This window comes from Megalobrama amblycephala, linkage group LG20 (genome assembly GCF_018812025.1).
Source record: "Megalobrama amblycephala isolate DHTTF-2021 linkage group LG20, ASM1881202v1, whole genome shotgun sequence".
NCBI lineage: Eukaryota > Metazoa > Chordata > Actinopteri > Cypriniformes > Xenocyprididae > Megalobrama > Megalobrama amblycephala.
In genome coordinates, this window is record NC_063063.1 from 24,391,215 (window position 1) to 24,411,215 (window position 20,001).

A 20,001-nucleotide genomic window follows, 5' to 3' on the forward strand; every position below is an offset into this window, starting at 1 on the left:
CGTTGATATGATCAGTGTGGGCGGCGTTGGGATGTTCGCTAACAGTATACCTCTGGTCACGTATTTCAAACTTTTTTTTGACCTCTAAGCAAAGAACGAAAAAGAACATCACCGTGAGTATATCGGGGCCTTAATGGATAGCGTTACCTCCTCGGTAGTGACAGATCAGAAGAAAACTACATCTGTTTAATTTCTCTGCTGTCACTCTCTCTCTAGCATCAAAGGGCTCATCAGGATCCTGTGGCGCTGAACTACACGTTTCATGAGGTGATCTCTGCTGGGCCGTCCTCCCCCGCAGCTCTGCTGTCTCTGCACCGCCGCTGCCTGCAGCCTGGAGCCTACAGCAGCCATCTGGAGCGCTGGTTACATCACTACCAACCCAGTCAGGTGTGTGTACACAAAAACCGACAGCTGACTTCTGGAACTAGTTACACCACTATTAACCTAGCCAGGTGTGAACACAAAAGATTTACCTCTTAAAAGAATTCTTTTCATCGTAATCAGCAGCTATGTCATGCTATGATGTAACTATCCTTCTTTTCAGTTCTGGATGTCCAAACATGTCTAAATAGACAATGTCATAGCAGCTAAAACACACAACACTGGTTCAGCTAGATAACACTGTTAAATTATAAACATGAGAAATAACCTGGAATATTCAGACAAACAAGTATGTTTGAGTCTTCAGTGAACCCACACTCGTTCAAAAATCTCATAGCGTTCCTAAACAGGTGTGTGGAGCTGCATCAGTGTGTGTGATGTGTGTTTTATCCTGTGAACAGCTGTTGATCGTGGATGGTGTGCAGCTGCGTTCCAGTCCTGCTCAGGTGATGGATGGGATTCAGAAGTTCCTTGGAGTCACACCGTACTACAACTACACACAGGCTTTGATGTACGAGCTCTCTTTATTGCCCACCCTCTCGCTGGAGTCCAAGAGCATTTAATAAAACTATATTTCAAAACTGATACAGTAGCTCCAGTCCTGGATGCTAATTTATCACATTTTAATTAAAGGTACACTATGTAACTTTTGGCCATCTAGTGGTTAAAAAACAAAACTGCATGCTTTTTTGCGAATGAACATTGTTTTACTTAAGAGATATAACTAGGCTTAAGAGATATAACCAGTTTAGGTGGAGAGGATGGTAAGCTGACTAGCTGAAGAAATTACTGTAGCTTTACCTATTAATAGACAAGGTACTTCCTTAAAAATGAATTCCAGCACAGCGCTACAACAACCTATAATGAAATGACCCTTCACAATAGATAATGCTTTACAATGAACAATTTAACTGTTCAATAAAATCACTTTCTCACCTGTTGAGTAATAAAAACGCCATCTCCGCATCGTTTTTTACAACATTTCAAATCCCTCAGTTCTCGCCATCTTCGAAAAGCCAAGCCAATGTTGATTCTTGTTTTATTACGAGCTCTGTCACATTGCCAGCAGACTCTCATGAGCTCCATTCTCGCTCGTTGTGACAACTAACCTATTCCACTCCCACACCATACACGCGTCAAAGTAGCCGGAATTTATTTACGGATATGAAGAGACGTACGAAACTATTCCGACAGGTCTAAAACACTTATGATAGGCTTACCATAGTGAATCGGGGTAAGACAAAACACGTTTTTGAAGACGGATTCATGATGTTTTGACTCATTTAAATGTTAATTTTGAACAACAAAAATGTTACATAGTGTACCTTTCAAATGTATGTCCTTAATATTTTATTATGTAAAAAAGTAACACTTAAAAATGTGTGAATTTCATTGCATTAAATACAAAATATCAAACCAAGCGGCATCTGCTAACAAATGATGCTAAAGCTTTTCTCAGAACTAACATCATTTTCCCAGAGAACCTTTTGTTATATGATTTAAAAACATTAAAACATTTATAACATTTTATTTATTGCTTAAAGGGTTAGTTCACCCAAAAATGAAATTTCTGTCATTAATTACTCACCCTCATGTTGTTCCACACCCGTAAGACCTTTATCTTAAGAACACAAAAAAGTTGAACCACTGTAGTCACATGAACTGTTTTAAATATGTTTTTAATAGCTTTCTGGGCACTGAAAATCGGATCATTGCCATCGGATTTTATCAAAAAAAATCTTAATTTGTGTTCCGAAGATGAACGAAGGTCTTACGGGTGTGGGACGACATGAGGGTGAGTAATTAATGACAGAATTATCATTTTTGGGTGAACTAACCCTTTAAGTCTAAGAATGTATGTACATTAATGATTAGTTTTATTTTTTATTTTTTTTAAAGTAACCAGCTCTCTGCTCTGTTGAAAGGTTTGACGAGAGTAAAGGTTTCTGGTGTCAGAAACTGGAGGCAGGACGCACTCGCTGTCTGGGAAAAAGCAAAGGAAGGAAATATCCAGACATGAGCCTGGAGGTACAACTCACTTCTCAATGTTAGAGCTCCAGATATGGAGATAAGATTTATATTCTCTAACTGAACAAATATAGACATTGCATTTCAATTACAGCCAGTGTTTTCCTCTCTATAATTCGGCTGCACAGTTGAGAAAGATGAAGGAACAGAATGTATAAGATCTATTTTGAGGGTGTAGAAAGAGTCGGTTAGAAATGAAGTGGGAAGGGTGATCAGTAAAATTCAATCAGTGTATTTGTTATTTGAACGTGTTTGTACACTGTGCATGTATGGAAGCACATCATAAATCATAAATAATCATAAGAAATCATAAATAAACATAAATTGGTAATTATAATATGAGGAAAAAGTTAAATTATTAGGTAAAAGTCATGAAATAAAAAGTTGAATTTTTTTTCATTTTTACTTTTGATCTCAAATATGATTTACCAAAGATTTACGTTTTTTTTTTTTGTTGTTGTTGCTGCAAATTGATTTTTTTTATGCTGTAATTGATTTTTTAAGTCAATTTCAAACTTTTATCTCATAATTATGAAATAATGTCATAATCTCAACTTTTTATCTCTTTATTTATGACTTAGTATATCAGTTTCGACTTTGTCATAATTATGCACTCTAAAAAATGCTGGGTTAAAAACAACCCAAGTTGGGTTGAAAATGGACAAACCCAGCGATTGGGTTGTTTTAGTTTTATTTAAACCAACTATTGTTTAAAAATTGCTATATGGCTAGCTTAAAATGAACCCAAAATTAAAAACCAGATGCAATTAGAGGCAACAATAATAGACAAAAGGTGAATGTTTATTAATAAGCTTTAATATTTTATTAATATAAATTTAATAGTTTATTAATATACATTTATTAATAGGCAATTTAATAAATGTTTATTGTTTAATAATTATTCATTGAACATTAATAAATGTTCATTTCCAACATACTTTGGGTTAATTTTAATTAAGCAATACAGTAATTTTTAAACAATAGTTGAGTTAAATAAAACTACCCAGCAGGTTGGGCAAACATTTAACCCTACAGCTGGGTTAAAACAACCCAATTGCTGGGTTTGTCCATTTTCAACCCAACTTGGGTTGCTTTTAACCCAGCATTTTTTAGAGTGTGACTTTTTATAATTTAGACTCATAATTTCACTTGTCATAATTGACTTTTTAAATCTCAATTTTGACTGTCATAATTTCTGCTTTAATTGAATTTCAAAATTCTGGTTTATCTCATTTTTTTATACATCTCATAATTAAGACTTAGTATCTCATATTTCTGACTTTTATCTTATGATTTAGTATCTAATAAATTTGACTTGTCAGATTTGACCTGTCATAATTAAGATTTTATCTCATAATTATGACTTAAGGCCTGCCTGTTAAGATTTAGTTCTGAAAATCATTCTAAATATAAAAGAATAGCAGCATCCACATCACAACTATAATGATAACGACACAGAGAATCTATATTGTTGGAATCACTTTCAGAATGATTTTTTTTCAGCTGATTAACGATAAAAACATTGACAGCCAATCAGAATTAGAGCCTGAGCATTTAAAGCAGCAGCATGCTTTGAATCAACAGATCGACATCTTCCGCTGGTGCAAGTACTAATATAGTTATCATTCTTGGTGTGAACAGGCCTTTATTTTCTTATACTTTTGACATATATGTCATAAATGACTTGTCATAATTTTGATTTTGAATCAAAGCATGATTTTTGTTTCTCCCATATACGTGTGGAACTCACATTTTGTTTTCTTCCCATCTCTCCAGTCAAGGGTGTTTCTGTCAGAATATTACCGCGAGCAGAACGTGGAGTTACTCAGGTTGTTGAAACGTTTGGGTCAGCCTCTGCCCATTTGGCTCAGAGACGAACTGCACAACGCCAGCTGGAGCTGACAAGAACCTACATAAAGAGAACCACGGCAGAACCCAGCTCCACATAGGAGAACTCAGGGCCCGTGTGCGGCAGGAGCCAAAAGAGGACTGACCCCTCTCGCCCTCCTTACTCCGCACAGGCTCTGACAGAGGAGACGGGCGGATCACGCTGTCAGTCTGAATGAAGCCCTCAGAGTCAGAGGAGCAGCCCTCAACCTCGTTATGGGAACTTGTAGTGGACGTTTATGGATTCACAGATATGGAAGTGGGAGTGACCTGATTGGACAGCTTTAAAAAGACTTCTAGAGTGGTTTAAAATCCATTGTGAACTTGCTGTTTTGAAATGCAAATATAGTCTTCTAGGAAGAGAGGGAATTGCACAGAACCTCTAGGAGATTGGGAACATTTTGTGGAAATACCCATGAAAGGGAGGGACTAAGAGAGGATTATTTAAATTTTATTCTCAAAAGTCTTTAACTCTGCCAAGCAGAGAAGTATTTAAATATGTGTATCATAAATTTCAGCCATCTTGCTGCCTTTCACAAAACAGTCATTTCTGTGATTTCTGTTTGAGGTCAAGAAACATTGTGCAACCCAAGGAGCTAAAAAGAAGATTCCAGGATTATACATGTGGCACCAAATTTTCTTTTCATTATTAAAATAAACATTTTTGACTATCTTCACTTCCTTTCAAAAGTTTGGGGTTGGTAAGATTTTTAAATGTTTATAAAAGAAGTCAAGGCTGCATTTATTTGATCAAGAAATACAGTAAAATATTGTGAAATAATATTACAATTCAAATAAGTGTTTTCTATTTTTAATATTTTAAAATGTAATTTATTCTTGTAATAGCAAGCAGCCATTACTCCAGTCTTCAGTGTGTCACATGATCTCTCAGAAATCATTCTAATGTGCTTATTTAGAGTTAAAAAACAATCTTATTCTTATCAATATTGAAAACAGTTGTGGAAATGGTTTACTTCTGGATTCTTTTGTAATACTACAAATGTATTTAGTGTCACTTAATCAATATAATGCATCCTCGCTGAATAAAAGTATTAATTAAAAAAAAACAAAAAACAAAATCTTACTGAACCCAAACTTTTGAAAAGTAGTGTAGCCAATCAGTGCAGACCCAAAGCGAAACATTTTTATCTGTGCCAAACTAAACGAGGAACTGCTGCAGACTTTTGCCAGTGAGTGAATGTGAATTTTGTGTATGTGTAGCAACAGTTTGGTACGTAAATGAATTCACAGGAATGTGATCCCACGTCATGTCTGGTGTTTAAGTATACACATATTGGGAAATAAAGGCACAGAATGGAGACGAGCATCTGGGTTTCCTCTTCTTTAAAGAGTAAAGTAGGGTGAACTAGACGGGTGAGTATCTTATCTCTGTTCCTGCAGTCTGCTTTATCAGATGAAAGGAAAAGTAGAGAGAGTTTGATTAATCACCACCCAGAAACAAGAGACTCGCCCTCCATTTGAGAGCTTTGGGGCCTAGCTGCTTGACTGCAGGAAACAAAGCCCTTAAATAAAACTTGCTCAGGTCCGCTGGGAGCCGCCACAGACAGTACACTGCGTGCTGGAGGGTAGAGGAAGGAAAATAAATGATGTGAACTCTAAAGCGCCTATGCATCGGATTGCAGACCCATGCTATTGATGCAGCAAATGCTGCTTGTATTGAAGTATTTGGGGATGTTTATAGCACATCTTTATAGCTGAACACCTACAAAAAATTTGCAGTCTAATTCTCAGTACATTAAACATTGACATCTATGGTACAGTTTATGGTTGTTGGTTCATAAAGCACTGTGGCCTCATAAAGGCAACAACTAGAACATTTAACTCAGAATGGGCCCCTTGAGATGATAATGCTTCTTTCAAAACTATTATTGCTGTAGCTTTTCTTACATTAATCAACATTACATTACTGGATCAAAGGTGCATTCGGTTGCAATAGTTTTTTTTAACTCTATTGTGAGGTACGAGTGAAACGGCTTCTCAAACAAGAAAAAATGTAGGGCGGGACTTGATTTTGTCCATCGGGAATTGATTGGATCATTGTGGTTTGCTATTGCTGTGATGTCATGTGAGTGACAGGTTGTCCCGCCCTTGTGCCAGTGGTCACATCAGAGAAGACGCTGAGGGAGGGGAAGTTATTTTTAAAGATTAAGAGGGCACATGAATTAAAAAATAATAATTATGTGCACAGATAAATCATTTCTAATACTACTGCAATATTCCATAAAAAAATATGAGATATCAGAATGAGAATGAGATGATCTAGTAAGTGTGCAGGGCTAGATCATAACGGTTTCGGCACTATTAAAATAATAAAAGTCTTCATATTAAAGCTCTTTATATTACCTGAGTTTCTATTAATGCAATACAGTGATTAAAACATATGTGGTCTTGATTTACAATAAGTGATTATGATTATATTATTTACCTTATTTACCAGAGAAACAAGTGTGCCGCCATCTTTAGAATATTGTCTTTGAACTTCCGTTTTGCGGTAGCTCTGTATATTTCTATGGCATCGCTGTTGAATAATTAGCTGGTGAAGTGGATTTACCTGTTGTAGAGTTAATGAAAGTTATCATTAGCACTTATGTTTAAAGCAGGTGTCTTAACAAATGTCAGTAGACCGGGAAGATTTTAAAATGAACAGTAAAATGAACACATTCATAAATACGTAAGATCGCTGTGGAAATACAAACCGGAAGTCAAAAGACAACTAGCGCAGCGCTGAAAAGGGGCGGGGCTACATAAGGTCTATTAACCATTGATTCATTTCAACAAAAGAAAACAAAATCTCTGAAATCAAGAATTTTGTCAAACGTTTAGTGAAACATCATGGGTCCAGTCATTTCAACATGGGCAAAAAGGCCAACAGTAGTGGCCAAAAGTGATGTTCGGATGGGATATTTGTATTTAATGACCCTTACAAGTTCGATTAAACCATCAAAATATGAGGAAAATATTTTAAATATGAGGGAAGAACAAAACACTAAACTCTGTTAAAGGGTTAGTTCACCCAAAAATGAAAATTATAATTATTAAAGGTGCTAAATAGGATCTTTTCGTCGACTGAGAAACCAAAGACTGTTACTGAGTTTTTTTAAATGAGCGCATGCGTAAGAACAGCCCCCCCTCCTTCACAGCTCATTTCAAGGGAACGCCTCCCAAAACTCGTGCACGAGTACTGGAACACGAGTGTTTACCACCGGCATTCGCTGTGTCGTGTTAGTGGATTCATTATGTCGGACTCACCGCAGGTAACTCATAATCTGCAGTTGTTACTCCTGTCTCCTGACAAAAACATTGCATGCGGCGCCTGTGGAGTGTGGAAAGTTACTGGAGCGCGCAGCCGCGCACGTCTCTCACAAGGAACGTCACGGCAGTGATTGACAAGCCAGAGGGCCAATCGTTTACGTGATGATCGCGTAAACGATTGGTTGATGTTTTAAAGGCCCTACCTCGTGCACAGATGATGTATATTAATATTATTACTTTCAGTGTACCTAATAACAAAGTCCCTTTAAGACAAGTCATTTCACTCGACGGCCATCTTTGAAACGCCTCTCGGGCATCCTGGGCATCATGCAATCTCTTTGAATGGGGAAACATCAAATTCTCCAAAACTGTTCACCAACCTTACAATTAAATTCCATATTTGAAATCACCAATGAAATCTAACAACAAACCGGCTCATAAATTTAGTTTCTAAACGCTCGAATCATGACAAAAAAACCTGTATTTTTCCGATGACTTTACCAGTCAGCGATTGGCTCTTATTTAGAAGGCGGGATAATAAGAGCCAATCGCCGACTGGTAAAGTCATCGCGTCACTTCAGCGGCCGTTAGAATCACCGGTTTCTATAGAAACAGTCAGACGAGCGCCTCCGAAGGGATGAGCATTTAGGTCTGCGCATGGGCATTAGCTTGATCCAGCCTGAAAAATACAGGTTTTTTTGTCATGATTCGAGCGTTTAGAAACTAAATTTATGAGCCGGATTGTTGTTAGATTTCATTGGTGATTTCAAATATGAAATGTAATCGTAAGGTTGGCGAACAGTTTTGGAGAATTTGATGTTTCCCCATTCAAAGAGATTGCATGATGCCCAGGATGCCAGAGAGGCGTTTCAAATATGGCCGCCGAGTGAAATGACTTGTCTTAAAGGGACTTTGGCATTGATGAACACGGAAGCTTAGAGGATAGAGCAAAACAAAACACCGGTCACCAATTAGAAGTCTAAAACGAGAATTTTTAAAGAGAAATGTTGGAGGATTTCAATATAAAAAAGGAGCTTGAGTTTTGGTTTTTTTTTGCCCAGCCCTACCGCGAGAGGCGTCCAAGCTTACCATACTCCTACATCGGGATAGAGGTCACTCTTGCTCTGTTCTTGACTTGCGTACGACCATTACCGGAAGCCAGTGATTATAATTTAAAGTTATAAATACGGATATTTTTCTTACAAAAACGCATCACTTCAGAAGGCCTTTATTAACCCCCTGGAGTCATATGGATTGCTTTTATGATGGATGGATGCTCTTTTTTGGGCTTCAAAATCCAGGGTAGCATTCACTCCCATTATAAAGCTTGGAAGAGCCAGGATATTCCTTAATATAACTGTGTTTGGCTGAAAGAAGAAAGTCATATACACCTAGGATGACTTGAAGGTGAGCAAATTATGGGATGATTTTCATTTTTGGGTGAACTAACCCTTTAAGCCTTGTCCCAGATGTTTGCATGTGTTCATAATTTCTTTGTATGACACCGTGGCCAAAATGATTTCCACACAATTTGGCATGTTTCATTGCGTTATCTCAAATAAAACAATTGACTCCAAGCACAACTAAGCAATATGCTTACAAAATCTTTTAATAATGTATAAATAAAGGGTCAATTTTCCTTGGTCAGACATCACTTTTGGCCATTACCGTACATTTAGGGAGGGCGACCTGCAACATAGGCTACATAATTAAAACACTTTTTATAGAAAACCATTATGAGTACAGCTTTCATCTCGTCTAGGTATAAACCATTCAGATGACAGTTCACAAAAAACAATTTATTTCTTAATCTGTAGAACTTTTTAAATTAGCACCAAACTACTAAATGTTCCATGAGGCCTGGAAGGAAAGTCATATTGAGGTGAAGTTAATCTTTCACAATAAGACCAGTGACACAAATCAAAGCAGTAATGTTGATTGCACAAACAAACAAACAAAAAACCCCCACAGAATCAGCTGCAGAAATGCTCTTTTTATTAAATACTTTCCAGATCAAGATTCAATAATAACAAAGCTATGATGAAGACCTACTAACATTCAGACAAACACTTGATAGTTGTCATTTCATGGTTTTATTAAATGTATGATCATGCAAAAATCCAGCATCCATGTTTAAACTCCGAGTATATACGAAGCCCAATAGTATACCATTACAATGCAATAGATTTACTTAGAATGAGGGGAGCATACCAAGCAGAGGCTTTTGTTTTATATATTTTTTCACTATTTTCTACATTTTTTTTTTTTCATTTTTAATAAGGTACATCACTTATAATTCCCAATGGAGTGATTTTCATGTCGAGATGCAAATACTATGAGATTTTTTTTCCCTTTTTTATTAAGTAAACACAGACAGTGGAAAAAAAAAAAAGATTCATCAAGAAAAGTAGACATGCATATTTGCCGGTTTATTTAAACTGCGTTTGATTTCTCCTGTCATTGGACGGGTGGTGCCAGAAGACTCATACGTCCGCCGTCTGGCCCAGCTTTCAGGGGTTGGATATTTATTTCGCTAAATCTACCAGCAAGTGACTCCTCATCTCAATCCCTTTCGTTTTCATGGAGCTGAAGATGTCGACCATGTACAGTAAAAGGAACTCTTGGATGGGTTTAAATAAAAATGAAAAGAATAAAAAGTGTAGATCTAGTTTGGCCAGGCAAGCAGCAGTTCCCCATAGCACAAACAAAGGAAAAAGAAAAAAATAGCAATAATAATAATAATAATAATAATAATAATAAAAAAATGCAGGAAATAAGCGCGAGACACAAAACGGACGTGAAAACAGCATCATCATCATCATCATCATCACATATAATCTGACGGCATCACTACTTACTTAAAAGACATTGTCGTTAAGGTGATAAACGCACACACACACACACACACACACGCACGTGCGGAGGTATAGTCCTGATATGTCACGATGCCCAGCACACATGTATTTACAGACCGATACAAAAGACTGATGTGTTTCAAGGAGACGGGGTGAGGTGAATTGGTAGTTTTTGTTGTTTTTTTCCACACGTAATATATTGCGTCAAACGAAACTATACTAAAATCTATCTAAAGACAAAACCGTAGCAGTGATGAAAAGCATCCGTGCAACTACAGACGAATTCAACGTATTAATCACTTGTGAAAATCAAACCCTCACTTCTAAGTTAAGTAACAGTAATATTAAAACTGAGTTTAAATAGTCAGTGCCATAAAACCTGCGTAATATAGTTTTGTGGTGAAATCTAACAAACCGCTGTGAATTGTAATCGTACAAACATTTTAAACAACGTAACTGTGGCAACTGGACGCATTGTAAGTGTTTCGATTTCCACACCCGCTCCTTGTGATGGGATGAACTGAATGGCATGTATTTACAGAGCACGTACAGCCCCGTCACCGACATGAACCACGACTACGACAACACTGAGAACAGGGTGAGTTAGACACGTCCAACATTACTAAAACAACAGTACAGTTTTACAATGCAGCTGTGGGGGTGTTCAGAAGGAACGGTGAGTTTTAAAGGAGCCTTAATCACAACATACTCGAATACTAAAGCTATTTTCATCATGATCTAGTTTGTAAAAATGACTAGTCCTCTTTGAGCTCAGACCTGAAGATTTAGTCATTAAGTTTGGAAAATGGGAATGAAGTTCATGTCTGACTATCACAGTACATTCTGCCTGCGTGTATAAAGGCAGAGGTTTGTCTATGGCGCTAATGTGACCTAACAAAACAGTAAGGACAAATCTACTGGTCAGCGTTTAATTGTGTACTCTGTGCTGTTCGTTCGGGCTTTCGTCATATTAAATCTATGTGGGGGATTCGATTTATACATGTCCCGATCGCACACGCACCCACACGAACATACCGAGCGCGGTCAGGAACGACATCTTTCCCTAAACCTGGATGGCGAGAGTTTATATCTCCTTTAAATATCTCTGTATATCTTTACATGTTTATTTAGATTAAATTAAAAATAAAACAGTCTTAAAAATTCAAACTGAACACAAAATACTTGTGTTATGTCAGTCCAAGAAAAAAAAAAAAAAAAGAGAGAGAGAAGGAAAATCAAGAGTTCCACATTAACACAAGAGATTACTAAAACCCGGGCCGCACAATCCTTCTTCTCAGACCCGGGTTACATAAAAAGCCAACACCGAACTTAAAACACTCCTTAAAAAGACTAAAAACTACACTTTGGTTCTTTTTTGATATGAAGAACTTCTGAACATTTTCAATGCCTCGCTCCTGGATTAGACAACACCTTCCCTTAATTTGCGTAAAATTTTGTGTCCAAAAATCTGCAAAGTATACAAGAATGATTGTGATGACAAACCTGTAAACTTTAGAAGCTTTTGGGCGCTAGTCCATTTTGTGATTTTTTTTTTTTTCTTTTTTCATTTTTTTTTTTTTTTTTTTAAGTTTAGCCCCCCCACCCTCCCAACTCCCGTCCTGGTTTACTTACATAAATGCTTTTTCAAACTTGATTGTAGCTTCTGGTTCAGCTAGTGATTTTTACAATAAACAGTATATTTATGAATTCATAGATCAGTACTTACAACACCTTCTGAACATCTTTAACGGGCAAAAAAAAGATGGTTCCGTGGGAAAAGGACAAAACAGCACCCCCATGTGGGTGTCAGATACATGCACCGTCCCTTGGGCGGGGCCACAGCCGCGGCCAGCTCCCGTTGGTCAAAGATTGGACAGGATAGGTGGTGTTGACAGTTGAACTGGATGTTGTCAGAGTTCCTCACTGGTGTGTCTGTAACTTTAAGAGCTGTCATCCAGCTGGCCTTCACGTGCCCGTCCAGCCACAAAGAAGAAACATTCCCATTATCTCGAGAATCCAGGTAAACTAGAAGAAATAAAGCAAGCGAGTTTCCGTGAATGGAAATGTGCATCATTCTTAATGCATATGGTCAATACAAATCTGTTTGCGGCAAATTTTACTTCCTTAATCAGGCATGTTTCTCACATTAGCAAAATTTTGGAGGCAAAACTGGTCTACTGTCTATTGTCAATAGTGTAGAAATATACGAAGCACTTTCAAACCAAGCAGCTTTCTGCGGCAATTCCACGTGGCCAACTTGAACCCACTGCAAAATCTGCAAGGGGAAATCATTCGCCCTCATGTGAAATTCCCAATCATGTGAATTTCTATTAAAATGACTGGATTTTTTCAATGAAAATTTGCAGAATAATAAATGTGACTGCATCTTTAGAGTAAAGAAAATTTATAACATAATTAGTTAGATACTTTTTAAGGGGTAATACAATATTGTAATGCATTACTTTTAAAGGGGACATATTATGCCCCTATTTACAAGATGTAAAATAAGTCTCCTTTGTCCCCAGAGTGCCTCTGTGAAGTTTTAGCTCAAAATACCCAACAGATAATTTAATTACAGCATGTTAAAATTGCCACTTTTTGAGTGCGAGCAAAAATGCTGCGATTTTGCGTGCGTCCCTTTAAAAGCAAATAAGCTGTTGCTCCCGACCGGCCCCCTTTCCAGAAGAGGGCCGTGTTTCAAGAACCGGCAACAACAAAACAGTACAATCTCACGCACCAAAAATGTCAGAAAGGGCGTTCATGTGTAATTTTTAACTAGGAAACCCTTGTTTACGATAATGAGTCGGCGTTCTAAAGTGTAGAACCTGGAAGCGCTGCGCTATCTACAATGTAAACAGTGTAAGAGAATGACAGGAAAGAGAAGAAATTGTTGAATAAAGTCGTTATTTTTGTTTTGTTTTTATTCTCGTCCCTTCGTAAAATTAAAGGTCCCGTTCTTCGTGATCCCATGTTTCAAACTTTAGTTAGTGTGTAATGTTGTTGTTCGAATATAAATGAAATCTGTAAAATTTTAAAGCTCAAAGTTCAATGCCAAGCGAGATATTTTATTTAACAGAAGTCGCCTACATCGAACGGCCAGTTTGGACTACATCCCTCTACTTCCTTCTTTAATGACGTCACTAAAACAGTTTTTTGACTAACCTCCGCCCACAGGAATACACAAGAGTTGCGTTTGTAGAGTGTGTTTGTCGCCATGTCGTCGAAACGCTGTTATTTTCATCCCGCAGTCCAATCACCGGGTCTGATTCCGGCTCAAATTGATAGGGTAAAATTAAAGACATGTTTACAATAACACTGAGCGCGTGCATCTCCACGTTATGGTAAGAGGCGTGACCTTTCCGGGCAAGATGCGCTAAACTGCTGTCGAATCACAACACAGGAACCGCTGGCACAATCAGAACTCGTTACGTATTTCTGAAGGAGGGACTTCATAGAACAAGGAAGTCATCAGCTCGTTTTTATGACAGTGGAAACAGCGGTATACAGATAAGTAAATTATGTGAAAAATACTGTGTTTTTTTACACGCGAAACATGAACACATGTTATATTGCACACTATAAACACAATCAAAGCTTCAAAAAAACCACGAAAAACGGGACCTTTAAGGATGAACCACTGTAGTCACACGGACTATTTTAACGATGTCTTTACTATCTTTTTGGGTCTTGAAAGGGGTAATTAAATTGCTGTCTATGGAGGAGTCAAAGAGCTCTTGGATTTCATCAAAAATATCTTAATTTGTGTTCCGAAGCTGAACTAAGGCCTTACAGGTTTGGAATGACATGAGGGTGAGTCATTAATGACATCATTTAAATTTTTGGGTGAACTAACCCTTTAAATGTCAGGACAAAAATGTAGGATGTTTTTACCTGTCCTGTGCAGTTCACTGTAAGGGGGCGGCTGGTGCCCCTGAGCAGTGGAAGTGGACATTAAGCCACTTGCTCTCACGGCGGTGCCACACACGCGTCTCCTCCGACTGGCAGCTACGTGGGCGGCCCTGGCTGTCGATGTACTGCGTCAGCCGGATATAAGCAATGCAGGCGGCGTCCTCCCCGATGAGATGAACGTGAGGATTGAGGATAGTGGTGTGCACGGGCTTGTTGTTCTTACTCAACACTGTAAAAGTTCCAACACATTGATCGTATATCAAATATGACTAATAGTTATGTCTTACATGAATGATTATTTAGGGTAAAACAACTATACTCATAGTTAGACATGACTCACGGTGCTCAAAGTAAAACTTGTGGAAGTCCATCCCCTCAACCAGGTTCCCCAGAGCTTCAGGCTCAAAAGAGGTCAGACCAGGATCACAGATTCTTCTGTGGTACATAAGAATGTTTACAGTGAAGCGATTTCATTTTGAAGTCCGGATACAACTGGATATTACCAGCATTTCATGGCTAGATACAATATTCTCTCAAAATAACAGGAGCATCTGTTCACAGACTACAGATCAGCCTGGGACTTCAGCTCGTTCAGACCAATATTTTATAGGCCTGTTTGTTCATTTTTAATATAAAATTCCACTTAAAGCTTTGTATATAAATTCATACGACGACCTACAATTTTCATAGCATCTTTGTTCCAAAAGTTTTGAGATGCCAGTGTTGCAGTCATGTGCAGGTGGGCTGTACTTACGTGTATGCTTCAAAATCTCCATTGTTGACAGCTTCGATCAACTGCTCCGTGATCTTTATAATCTCCTGCTTACGAGCTACTCGAACAGAACGGGTGAAAGATGAGGGATGATGGAGGGAGAGGAAATTAAATGATGAAAAAAGCAAAAAAAGCAACAAAGGAAAGTTAATAAGCACAACCTGCACTGCTTGCACTGCAGATTCCTGCAAAAATGTCATAAGGTCTACTGACACCAAGAGTGAAAGTGACATAAAACTGCAAATAAACAATTCATAACTCAAATGTTTTATTCTGTGAAAAAATACATATGCCTAAATAAAAATAAAATGTGCCGAAAATACTCAGAAACCAGCTTCACGTTTATCTGGAATGTCAGTACTGGTCACATGACCCAAAAGCTTGTACCTTATTGGGTGGTGAGTTTCAATGCGTTCACGACATGTCGTATTTACTGTAATTACTTGATGACCAACTGGACGTTCTACTCAAAGGTGTTCACCTCCACGCAATTAAACATTTCTGTTAATTCCAAAAGGAATCCATTTAATATAGACACAAATGTAATAAAACAAATAAGTCATTATGCAAATAAACTTTTATTTAGCAGGACATTAGACATTATTATCCAATTCTGTTCTAGCTACAGTAAACTCTATTAATGTATGTCTTTTGTTTATTTTCAAATCTTAAATTATTTCATCTTAGGCAATTATTGAAGTGTTTCAGAGTTTCAGAATCTTGTAATTACGGTAATTCTGACATGCCGTGAACTCACATTTTTTCCACAAAGAAAAAAAATGACTAAAAATGTGCAAATTTTCTCACACTGTGATGGGGACAGCAGAAATGCATATTTTCAATTTAAATGCTTGAGTTCAATGTAAATAGGCCTTTATAGTGTGCAAATACGCATTTGGATCAACATGTTCTCCGCTGAACTACTAAAAATCAACCCGTCACAACCTTGACACACAATAAAAACTGCCCACTGTGACATCTGATATGATGTCACTACCTAATTCTATTAGTATGAAGAATTTGACTTCCTGTTGACATCCTCTGTGTGTGTGTGTGTGTCCTGGTCTACCCCACACACTTACACTGAGCTGCGGACACACTCGCTGTGATACCGCCGACCCCATGGACTGAGGCGCAGGGGCCAGAATGAGTGCGCTCTAACTCTGGACATGAGGCATGTTCTGAACTGTTCCATGCCAAGCGTTTAACGTCATGCACGGGGACGGCTGCAACACACAATGCAGCACACGCAACAGTGAGGTGATGATGCATGCAGAAAGAGAGAGGACGCATGAACACATGAGTATGAAGTACAACATCACATGGGGATGGGTGTTTTGAGCTGTTTCATAAAAGTGGTTAGTATATTCAGCAGGTTTATTCTTTTTGGAGCCACTCAATACCTTGTCCTTTTGTATAAAAAGATCAGCATGAACATTTGGCTAAATATCGCCTTGTGTATTCATATGGGTTTGGAACAACATGAAAGTGGGTAAATGATGATAGAATTTACATATTTGGGTCAACAATACCTTTAATGCCTTATATAAAAGTATATCTACAATACAGTCATACAACATACAGTATATACAATATAGTCATTTGTTGTACTTCATAAACATGTTAGAATGTACATAAAGGGATAAATAAAAAAGAATGGAAAAGTTCAAAATGGAAATATGACGACAAAATGTAGACAATGAATCTATCACTTATGAAGTAGGTAACGGGAGGAAGAAGGGAGGATGGAGGAAATTGCTGAAGACAGATGCTGACAGATGTTAAAAGGAGAGAGAACAGGTGTGGATGAGGGCCTGTATGATGTGTTGCAGCTGCAGTGTTGCTTGGACACAGAATCAGTCAATTTTTGTTTCTTATACCATAACTCTTATGTTATCTTATCCATGGTGAGCCACCTAACAGAAGCCTTAAAGGGATAGTTCACCCAAAAAAGAAAATTCTGTCGTCATTTACTTGTTCTCATGTCGTTCCAAACCCATAAGACTTTCGTTCATCTTCAGAACGCAAATGAAGATATCGAAATCTCAGCAATTTCTGTCCCTCCATTGACAGTCTCCGCAACTACCACTTTGACGCATCAAAAAGTTCATAAAGAGATCGTAAAACTAATCCATATGAATTGAGCGGTTTAGTCCAAATTTTCTGAAGAGACACGATCGCTTTATATGATGAACAGATAGCGAACATAAACAGACCGAACCTGCGTGACGTGCGAGAACAAGCCTCTTCCGGAAGCTCAAATCTGCTGCATAACATGAGAATGAACTTCATTGGTTCTCGCACACGTCAAGCAAACATGCTTGAGCATCCGTTTACCACAACTGATGTGTGCGTTGATGAATGTTTATATGTGAATAAAAGCCTAAATTCAAGCTGTTCAGCGAATAAAGCGTTCGAGTCTCTTCAGAAAATTAACCTCTCAATTCCAATGGATTAGTTTTACAATCTCTTTATGAACTTTTTGAAGCATCAAATTGGTAGTTGCGTAGCTGTCAATGGAGGGACAGTCTTTCAGATTTCACTAAAAATATCTTCATTTGTGTTTTGAAGATGAACAGAAGTCTTACGGGTTTGGAACAACATGAGGGTGAGTAAATGATGACAGAATTTTTACTTTTGGGTGAACTATCCCTTTAACTTATTTGTGTCAGTTCCATTTTTTTTATTTATTTTTTTAAATAGTAAAATATTTTACTATTTTATGCATGTGCAGTACTGTATCTGTGTTCTCTCCACCAGCCTGCTCTCTGGATTTCATTATTATTTTTCTTTCAACTGGATTTAAAATGTTATTGTATATAATAGTTTTGATCATATATGGTACCATTTAATTTTTTTTTAAAGAAGTCTCTTACACTCATCAAGACTGCATTTATCTAATCAAATTCCAGTAAAAATAGTTATATTGTGAAATATTATTACAATTTACAGTAACTGTTTTCTATTTTAATGTATTTTAAAATGTAATTGTATTTCTGTAATGGCAAAGCTGAATTTTCAGCATCATTACTCCAGTTTTCAGTGTCACATGATCCTTCAGAAATCATTCTAATATGCTGATTTGTAATTTATTAAGAGATCCTTGCTGAATACAAGTCTTACTGACCCCATACATTTGAAAAGTAGTTTATGTAAATGGCTTTGGTCATTTGCCAAACCCAGTTGAAGAAATATAATAAAATAATTGAAAATTGAAAACAAGCATTAGAATTCAACAAGGACTATGAATGATAACAGAACAAAATAAAAGCTCAGAGGCCTATTTCAGGTTTTCCTTAAGGTCAGCAACACATCAGAGACTACATGGAGTATTGTTACATCAACCAGTGAGAAATTAAATCACAAATATGTAGCTTAGATCTGGGAATCTACTGAAATGTGTGTATGTGCAAAAAAAGCATATTAACGTTTACGACTGTTCGAGACTTCAGTCACAAATCAGGGAGAAGAATGTAGGAAAAATCAGGAGCAGAACATCTAAAAGCTACTAAAGGGCATTTTCTGGTCTGTACACGTTACAACAGACATTTGAGTAGCATGCATCAGGGGGGTGAATACATTTGTGAGCAGAAAAGGGGATCAACAACTGTGACATACTGTTCTACACGGAAAACAAGTGACCCATATATGATAGTATGCTTAAGGGCAGAAAGGCTGGAGTTGTGGGGGAGGGACAAAAAGGTCTCGACTTGAAGGTTTAAGGAGGGATTGAAGGTGCCCAGGTGGTACGAGAGGATCTTGACTTACTGGCAGGAGAGCCCTGTGGTGAAGCCACCAGAGCGGGCGGCTCTTCCCCGGCACTGCACTGACTCATCACGGCACTGTCACTGCTCGCTCCCTGCGCACTCTCGGCTGGCACAGCCCCAAAACCACACGACACCAGGAGGAAAAACACACACATCTCTCATGTCCTTCACCAGCCGAAACAAACTAACATAGACACCACACCAACGCTGATCATGACTAAATAGCTTAACGGTCACGAAGACGCTGAATGGGATGCGTTTAGATGAGCTGTTCTCAATAAAAGAAGCACTGTGTTTATGGGAACAGGACTACAGGTGATGATCCTGGATTTTCCAGCAGTTATGAGTGAAGGTGTGACGCAGGTCTGTATCTATGGGTGTGGTGAAGCCGAGCCGTGTTTGTTGTGCTTGGACAACAGCGCGCTCAGAGATTGTTTCTCCAGGCTCCGCGCCAATTTCCTGTCCTCATCACCTAACCTCAGACGTGACGGAGCTAATGATAAGGCTCTTTAAACCGCTATTGTCTGTCCAGGCTCGTAGTGAATAAGGAGAGGAAATGAATTCGAGCCTGGCCCTTTTCGTGACAGAAAACTGTAATCGGCGAGAGTCCCTCGGGAAAAACAGTCCGGTTCACAACATGCTAATGAATTTACAAGACACGGCACATCAACAAACATCTAAATAAGTGGGGTGAAAAACACAGGACACACAAACACACAAAATCTACAAGGAAACCTAGCGAGACACCCGACAGTTTAAAAACAGATGTTGTGTATATATATTTAAGTCGGTTTGAATCATTTGAATGCGGCTGGAAATTCATGTGCGTGACAATGACAAATTGTGTGAATGATCTGACAAAGAAATGCTTATTAAAGCCCTATTCGGATGGGACTAGTTTTCCCTGAGGATGTCAGGTAAATTTGTGTTTCGCAGATGCACTTTGCAATTTTATTTAAGTTTGAATTGAACACGTCTATGTTTTTCCTCACACAGCTATCGCTATCTTAGAGAAATCTAATCCCGTCCGGATAGGAATGTTTGTGAATGTGTTGGGTTTTTTCCCCACAATGAATTTGCCCTCATTATATTATAGCTAAATCTCTCTGGTGCACCTTAACTTTGGACC

General features: G+C 38.0%; 2 protein-coding genes across 21 annotated transcripts in view; one reads left to right on the top strand and one right to left on the bottom strand.

Moving 5' to 3' along the window:
- The window catches only part of ndst2b (N-deacetylase/N-sulfotransferase (heparan glucosaminyl) 2b), a 91,162-nt gene extending 86,109 nt beyond the window's left edge, over nucleotides 1-5,053 (top strand). For all 5 annotated transcript variants that reach the window (XM_048170401.1, XM_048170402.1, XM_048170405.1 and 2 more), the window contains exons 11-14: nucleotides 217-387; nucleotides 783-892; nucleotides 2,307-2,409; nucleotides 4,186-5,053. In XM_048170401.1, the coding sequence (XP_048026358.1) occupies nucleotides 217-387; nucleotides 783-892; nucleotides 2,307-2,409; nucleotides 4,186-4,311 (510 nt within the window). In that variant the 3' untranslated portion in view covers nucleotides 4,312-5,053. The remainder of the gene's footprint in view (nucleotides 1-216; nucleotides 388-782; nucleotides 893-2,306; nucleotides 2,410-4,185) is intronic.
- Nucleotides 5,054-9,547: 4,494 nt separating this feature from the next.
- camk2g1 (calcium/calmodulin-dependent protein kinase (CaM kinase) II gamma 1) overlaps nucleotides 9,548-20,001 on the bottom strand; it is an 88,616-nt gene continuing 78,162 nt past the window's right edge. For 7 of the 16 annotated variants that reach the window (XM_048170423.1, XM_048170422.1, XM_048170420.1 and 4 more), the window contains 4 exons: nucleotides 15,088-15,163; nucleotides 14,674-14,768; nucleotides 14,316-14,562; nucleotides 9,548-12,449 (listed from right to left, as the gene is read on the bottom strand). In XM_048170423.1, the coding sequence (XP_048026380.1) occupies nucleotides 14,330-14,562; nucleotides 14,674-14,768; nucleotides 15,088-15,163 (404 nt within the window). In that variant the 3' untranslated portion in view covers nucleotides 9,548-12,449; nucleotides 14,316-14,329. Of the gene's footprint in view, nucleotides 12,450-14,315; nucleotides 14,563-14,673; nucleotides 14,769-15,087; nucleotides 15,164-16,187; nucleotides 16,332-18,873; nucleotides 18,979-20,001 lie in introns of all 16 variants that reach the window. The other 9 variants (XM_048170416.1, XM_048170411.1, XM_048170414.1 and 6 more) reach the window with 2 other exon arrangements.